Genomic DNA, 7,351 nt, shown 5'->3' on the forward strand with positions numbered 1-7,351 from the left:
TGAAGCGCAGGAAATGTTGATACTAGAAGAGAACACACAAGTAAAGTATCAGCCCTTAATAGTTTGAGTATCAAGAAGAAAAAACTGGGGAAATTGAAATCAGCATTAGACGACGAGAGAGATTGAGTTGCATTTGAAGAAGTTTTTACAGATGTCCACCATATCCCCCAACACTCACTCGTAAAAGCATACATGTGCGTAGTTATGGTTTTGGCTTGTCAGAAATGTTATGCTAGCTTTTCCGAATGGGTTTAAATACGACACAAAGTTTAATTATCGCAGCACTAATGAGCTGGTTAATCAAAGTTTGCTTCGGTATCATCTGTCTGTTTATATTTGACTACAAAATCTACTAAAGTGTCACTAATAGTATTTGAAAGCAACCACTTATCCTTGAACTTTGCTCAACCTCTCAAAATTTGGGCAATTTCCACCAACTTTTCATCAGTGAATCTCAAACCCACAAGGCACAAGTTTGCTGGAGCCTTCAGGAACGAGCTTGGACTGTCGTACTGTTTGTAAAAGTATTTGTCTAAATCGTTAAGTGGTGTGTAATCTGTATATGGTTGATCTAAGGATTCATCAACGTTTGTAACTGGGAATGCCAATACCGGGTAGTCCAATAAATTCCATTGTGATGTATATGTCCAATACTTTGTAGTCTCATGTTTTGCTGCAACATTGGGGAATACAGGAGCAATTACTGCATCGAGGACGTTGCCATCAGCATCGGTATACCCGCACCAATGTTTTAAAAACTTCTTTCTGTACGCTTGTTTCTCCAAATTCCAATACCATTGCTCATGCATATCCAAGTCCTCTGCCCCTTCAATTGCCCATCTTGTTTGTTCAAGAAGTGGCTCGCCTGTTTGCAAAGTAGAGCGGAAATCCCTAGCTCCGTCCTCGAAATACAATTTTCCTAAAATTTGAGCAACCTTTTCGGGTTTATATGGTTCAAAGGGGACAACTTCAAAATTCCCTAAGCTGTTGAGCTTTTTGCTAACTACTGTCAAAGCTCTTTTGATTGGTGGAGACGGATTGACAATTTTGTCCGACCAATAAATTCCCACTCTGTATTTTCTTTGATAGGGTTTCTTCCAGCTCAATGGAACTAAAGTGGGGTCTATCAACCATGGTTTTGCTTCAATGACGGTCTTCATCACCAAATTGACAGTATCCAATGATCTAGACAAAGGTCCTGTTACCGAGAGGATCGATTCAGATCCCATATTGCAGGAGAAGTAATCTGCGGTAGGGATTCTACCCAATGTTGTTCTCAATCCATAAATTCCATTAAAAGCTGCAGGACACCTGATACTACCACCAATGTCACTGCCTAAGCCAAATGGACTTGCCCTTAACCCGTTCAATGCTCCTTCCCCTCCAGAAGATCCACCAGAAGTAAGGTTACCATTGTGTGAATTCACGGTACGACCATGCGCAAATGAAACGCATTCAAGCATCATCAATGATTGTGGGTTTGTAGTTCTAACGAATGGGTAAGCTCCATTTGCGATCAAGATGTTGACAATGTCTGCGTTGTAGTCAACTACCCTGTCAAGATAACACAAAGATCCATGAGTCACCGATCTGCCAACAAATGGGATCATCTCCTTAATTGAAAATGGTAAGCCATATAAGGGAAGGTGTTTCTTGCTTTCGTAGTTTGCATCTAATTGCTGAGCATATTGAAGAGCTTCAACTGGCAAAAACTCCTGCACACAATTGGTCAATTTGGAAGCGACAATTGAAGCTGCAGTGTATGCTTTCAATACTTCAACACACGTAACCTTTTTACATTTGAGATCCTTCAATAATTCCACCGGGTCTTTTTCGGTAATGTCCAACACTTTTTGAGGTAATGTTTTTAAATACTCTTCCAAAGGATACTCAGCAGGTGACCCAAAGTCTTCACAATTTGTACCAATAGCTGAAGGTAAGATCCTATATTTTTTGGCTAATTCATCATCAAAGTCTGCAAGATCGATGGCTTGTTTTAAAGAGTTTTGAAATGTCGATTGCGCTTTACCGGCAAGGTCTTTCCAGTTGTCAGTGAGCATTGTAATGTATATTGCTCAAAGTTAGATGACAATTATCAAAACCAGTAAGCCATTGAAAGGAGGAAGTGTATGTTCTTATACTCAAGAGATTAAACCACTCGGCTTAAGTTTTTCTCCACTCGGTAAAGCTTTCTCCCTTATCAATTCAAAGTTAAATTGAATATCCCTTTCATTGTTAAGAACTAAAAGAAAAATAAATGCAAGGTTTTGTTACACTTTTTTTTCATTTTCGTATTTAATGCCGAGATGCATATATCGGAGTTGAACCCTGTCCCTCCCAGAACATACTACGTTCAAGTGGAGAGTGTACAAGGATGTTGGGCCATATATTAAAGGCAAAAACTCTGTTCAAAATGCTAATTGACAATTATTGGAGCAACCTCAATATCACATATGCTTAATTCTTATTCTTTATAACAAATGTTTGAGAAAGATATGAACCCCAAACATTTAAAGGTTGTGGGGAACGTTTAAAGATTCTTGTCCTCACAAAGCAAACATGCATATAAACATATATAAATAAGTTTTTCCAAATTCAAAGGGGTGATTCCGATTTGTGTGGTGTACAGTGGTTTCAAAATCAGTTCATTTTAAACTTAAATTGTGTGGGGGTGATATCTGCAAGTTTTAGACTTTTTCGGGAGACCACTCGAATGTAGACACGTTCAGTTGATGATCACCCTTATTCAGCATTAGTACAAGTTATAACCGACTTTATTGAGTAATTTGAAAGCCCCAAGCATTATTTTCAATTCCGCCGAGAAGAGATTAAAAAGCTGAACTTTATAATTATGATGACGGAAAGGGATTTGTATAATTTGCGCATCATTGAGATCACATTTGAAAATGAACCTCTCACTTTACTTTATTTTTTAGGGAGAATATTATATGACATTTTAATAAGTGAGAATGAAATTTACTCTGTAGATCTATGGATGTAATTTTTTCCCAATTTTGATTGTTTTTCAATGGGCTTTTAAAAGTATTCGTAGGGGAAATTTTATGAATAACTTACATTCACTAAAGGCGGGGAGTAGCTAAAGATCAAAACAGATTCTTTCATATTCTTGCTGGTAATTTAAGATTACTAATTGATAAGAATTATGAGAGTTGAGCTAAGCTAGTGAGAAGGAAGAACTTTAAGGTTTTTGGTTGAAGATACAAAAGAACAATCGATTTGTCCTAAGTATTGGCCATAAGAAGTCTACGTACTTGGATGTAGTCCCCTTTACTATTTCAATCTTCAATTTAAGAAAATCTGACTTGATAATTGGTTACAAATGTGTCTTTTTTAATATGTGTTTATTTTGGTAATTTTCGCTACCCCTCTTTCGTATTTGTGGTTGGATCTCTCATAAAAAGGAACAGATAGAGAAGCATATCAAAATTAGAACAAATAAGCACAATTAGCGTATTAGAGCATTCGATGTCATTCATGAAGCCACAAACTAATACTCAAATGAGTAGTCGAACAAAATTCTCACAGAGAAATGAATTTTGTATTAAGATACTAACTATCAAAATAAATTATTAACATTAAGGAGCCTAGAGAGAATAGAGCTAGTGTATATGGGTCAACTTAACTCCTAAGAAAGCTTAATTGTCTGTATATCATTACATACCTTATCTTAGAGGCCTTTCTTATACTTCTTTTTTGTAGTAATATCTTTTGACTATAGTGAGACCTCTTTTTTTTTAATGTTTTCTGATATATGATTTTTGGTTGCAAATTCTTACCACCAAATTCCCCCCTCATTTTGTACATTTATATGAAATCGTTTATACCCCAAGAATTCATTTAAACAGTACTACCTCTCTCAACACATTATCCCGCCATACCACACTTTCAAAAATCATCACATCAAACACAATTTGTCAGCTAGAATCTAGGTTAACCGCATTTTGAGACTTTTTATGAGTCCGAGGGTCTCTAGAAGTGTTATGGGGGCTCGTTCTATCATACAGGTCTTAGCTTAGTATATAATTATTGGAGTGACAGTTTCGAGCACGATGGTTCCTGTTGCTTGGTGAAAGGGGTAGCAGAGAAAAGCTTCTGAGGTTTAGCGGGAAATAGTATCGGTCCCAAATGGTGTCAGAAGGCAACTCAACCTTATGCAACAAGAGGATCTCTTTTATAGTTTTAATCAAGCCTTGATTATGACAGTTTTACATTTGTTAAGGAAGTGATGATTGATTTATCCAGTCCCCGCAGAAAGCCAAAGAGAGTATGAAATATTTATTTGTTGGAGAGAAAGGAGTTTGGGTATATTTGCAATACTTCGAGGTGTTCGCCTTTTGAAGAAAGACGGATATAGAGGTTTGTGACTTGAAAATGTTGGCTCTAAGTAGAATCAAAGCAGTCCAATATACCATATCCACTAGGGAAACATTCGGATTTGCTCTGTAAGGCTAAAATATCCCGCAATTGAAATACTTCACCTAAAATGCCTTAGTCTCTCTCCGAAACTCTTATTACCCTATTTCAAAACCTAGGTTGACCCCAACTCTTCTTCAAGGAAAACAATTGTCCTTTTCAAATTTCCAGCTTCTGCATAGCTTTCCAACCACTCTTCAAGCTTTCCTCTAATCTCTTTCAATTTCAATGCATTTGCTTGATGACCTTCCATGCCATTAGAACTCAACAAAACTTCAAAAAGCTCTTGCCACAACTGAGGCTGCCAAAATCTCGATAAGCTGCGTTTTATTTGAATCTTGCCATCAATTGCTGCAATTTGCAAACTTTCATCAAATAGTAAAGCATGTATAGTATCGGCAACTCCAAAATTATCGATTTCATACGTCCATGTCTTTCCATCCATACGATTTATAAAGCCACTGCCAAGAGCTCGACTGGATGATGTAAACGTGATTCCTTTTTGAAACTCTGTCAAATCAATTGCTGCACTAAAGTTTATTAAGGTGAGTCGTTTCTTATCCCAGCCATACTTGCCGCTTCGATCAAAAACTGGAGAAAAATTTCGATCCTCGCTGCGCACAAAATTGATCATGCAATTCTCAGTATTTATGTTTCCATGGATGATGTCCATTCCATGTAAGGTTTCTGTAGCTTCGAGTAACCTGATTGAAAAGAACATGACAAGGCACTCATCAAGTAGCTTCCCTTTTGCTTTGAAAAGATTGATTACATCCATCAACCTGCCTTGAGGATAATACTCAAGCACCAAAAAGCTTTCATCGCTAAAGCTGAAGAGATTTTCCGCTTTCGCAAATTGTTTTTCATGAGAGAGATCTTTCAACAATCGTCTTCGTATACGCCGAAGTATAAAGAACTCCCACGAAGTGGCTGGTCGCAGAATTTTCAAAACTTTCAAACATCCTGATTCTGACTCGACCAAACACACAAGTGAACACTTTTGTCTTTTGAAGCATGAAACTAAAGAATACATCTCATCCCCTAAACAGCCAAGTATCATTGAATGTGAGTTGGAGTGTGAGTTAGCACTGCTGAAGAAATCTGATATTCTCAAAAATTGGCTTGCAATCTTACTTGATTTATCAAAATATCCCGGATATGTTGTCAAAGGGATTACCAAGTTTTGCAAAATTGATTGTCTTGTTCCCGCATCAAATGGGTCTATAGTTGTTGTCCTGCTAGGTTGCCGTTCTCCTTCCTTTGATGAAGGGTAGAAAAGAAATGAGGAACTAGTGTTGTGGACATCATGCGCATCAGTATTGGGTTCATCAGCCTGTGTTGGAATAAGATGCTCTTGAGGCTGCTCGGGTGTTCTTCTCTGTGGGTGCATTGTTTCAGTTACAAATCCATCAAAGTTCGTAACAGTAGGGTCGTCAATTCGTGTTTCAGTAAACTCACTTTGCTCGCATGTTTGCGAAGCTTGATTAAAGATATCAAATACTTCGTTTTTGGCCATTTTCGAATACATAGTAACAGTAGGGTCCTTAGTCGTAAATTTCGAAGTATCTTCAAGAGACGAAATAGTGAAGTTCGCTATGTCCTTACCCTGCTCGTGAACTGGAGCAGCCTCATTGTCGCTATTTGTTTCAGACACTCTAGTTTGGAGGGATCGCCTTAGTATTGCCAAATACTCAATGGAACTAAGTTCAGATTCCAAGTCCGGGTATAAAAGATCCATATTCAACATGACCTTTTCTGGCCTTTTTCCGGGTACTTCAATTAATGTATACACATGATGACCATCTTTGCATGACTGAATCAGTCTGCAAACTTCAGTATTGCCACCTTGTGTAGTTGTTGTGTTAGATGAATTATCGCAAAAGATTCGTAACTTCTCACCTGCAGCGATAGGTCCCGGTTTCTTCTGTTGCAATATCTGCCCACTCCACCTCGTTGGAGCTAAGGTATTTTCTTTCATGCGAGACCTTCTTGACTCAAATGGTTGGTCCTGACTACTCTCCTTCTCAAATGCCGATTGTATAGTATTTAAGTCGAACTCCGCATCGTCTTGGAAAATCTCAATCTTACTCCTTTTGATCAATTGCTCCCCAGATTGGGGCTCGATATTTCTTCCTTGTTTCAACGCTAATGCATTTCTAATATCTTCACTTGGCGATGAAACAGAAATGTGTCTTGCAGACATTCGTTCTCGAAATTTTTGAAAAGATTTTTCAAGACGCCGTATCGGAAAGGCTCTGAATTGGATTCCAATTTCATACACCCCATGAGCATCGGCAAATTTATCCTTTAACTCTAAGTGACGAGCGAATTCTTCATAAAAAAGTGCCAATTGAACCCCTATTTTCTTAGTCGCTAGATAAATATAAGCATCTCTGGGGGTATCGTGGTAGTCAATATACTCAAGCCATACTTTCAAATACCTGGGATCATTCTTGTAAAGAGAAATGTCTCTGAATCTCGACGCACATCTTTCCAAAAGACCAAACAAACCACTCGATGTCTTAGCACCCTGTGGAAAATTTCTGTGGGTCCAATCGATGTAGTTTAAGTAAGCCTGTAGTGGGTCATCCTGCTCTTCCAGGTCTCTTAGTTGCTGTTCGAACTGATTTCGTTCGTGTTGTAGTTTTTCTCTTAAGCTTTCTAGCGAATAGTTTCGTGAACTGGCCAATGTTTTTACCAATTGTGACACTGGCCTACCGCCTTGCAATGGTACTATATTCTCCTTTTCTTCTTCTATTACTTCAGCAGCTAGATGTGGTGCCAGACTTGGTCGATGCATATTCATGATGGAATATCAATGTCCTCCCTCTAAGCTGAAAAGAGTTGTGAATTAAGTACAAGCAAAGTATAAACAAAGTGTAAACAAAGTGTAGATAAAGCCGCAATGTCACTTTTG

The 7,351-nt window shown here is 38.1% G+C and overlaps 2 protein-coding genes across 2 annotated transcripts; both read right to left on the reverse strand. All coding sequences in view use genetic code 12, as the record gives it.

Moving 5' to 3' along the window:
• Positions 1-404: 404 nt before the first annotated feature.
• CORT_0E03980 (hypothetical protein) lies at positions 405-2,060 on the reverse strand (the record flags this gene model as incomplete). Its single annotated transcript, XM_003870067.1, has 1 exon — positions 405-2,060. One exon carries the CDS (start codon positions 2,058-2,060, stop codon positions 405-407), a length of 1,656 nt encoding a protein of 551 aa, XP_003870116.1.
• A 2,489-nt stretch (positions 2,061-4,549) lies between these two features.
• On the reverse strand, positions 4,550-7,240 carry CORT_0E03990 (Bub1 cell cycle checkpoint kinase; the record flags this gene model as incomplete). Its single annotated transcript, XM_003870068.1, has 1 exon — positions 4,550-7,240. One exon carries the CDS (start codon positions 7,238-7,240, stop codon positions 4,550-4,552), a length of 2,691 nt encoding a protein of 896 aa, XP_003870117.1.
• Between the last annotated feature and the right edge of the window lie 111 nt (positions 7,241-7,351).

The sequence above is a fragment of the Candida orthopsilosis genome (assembly GCF_000315875.1).
Source record: "Candida orthopsilosis Co 90-125, chromosome 5 draft sequence".
NCBI classification, from domain to species: domain Eukaryota; kingdom Fungi; phylum Ascomycota; class Pichiomycetes; order Serinales; family Debaryomycetaceae; genus Lodderomyces; species Lodderomyces orthopsilosis.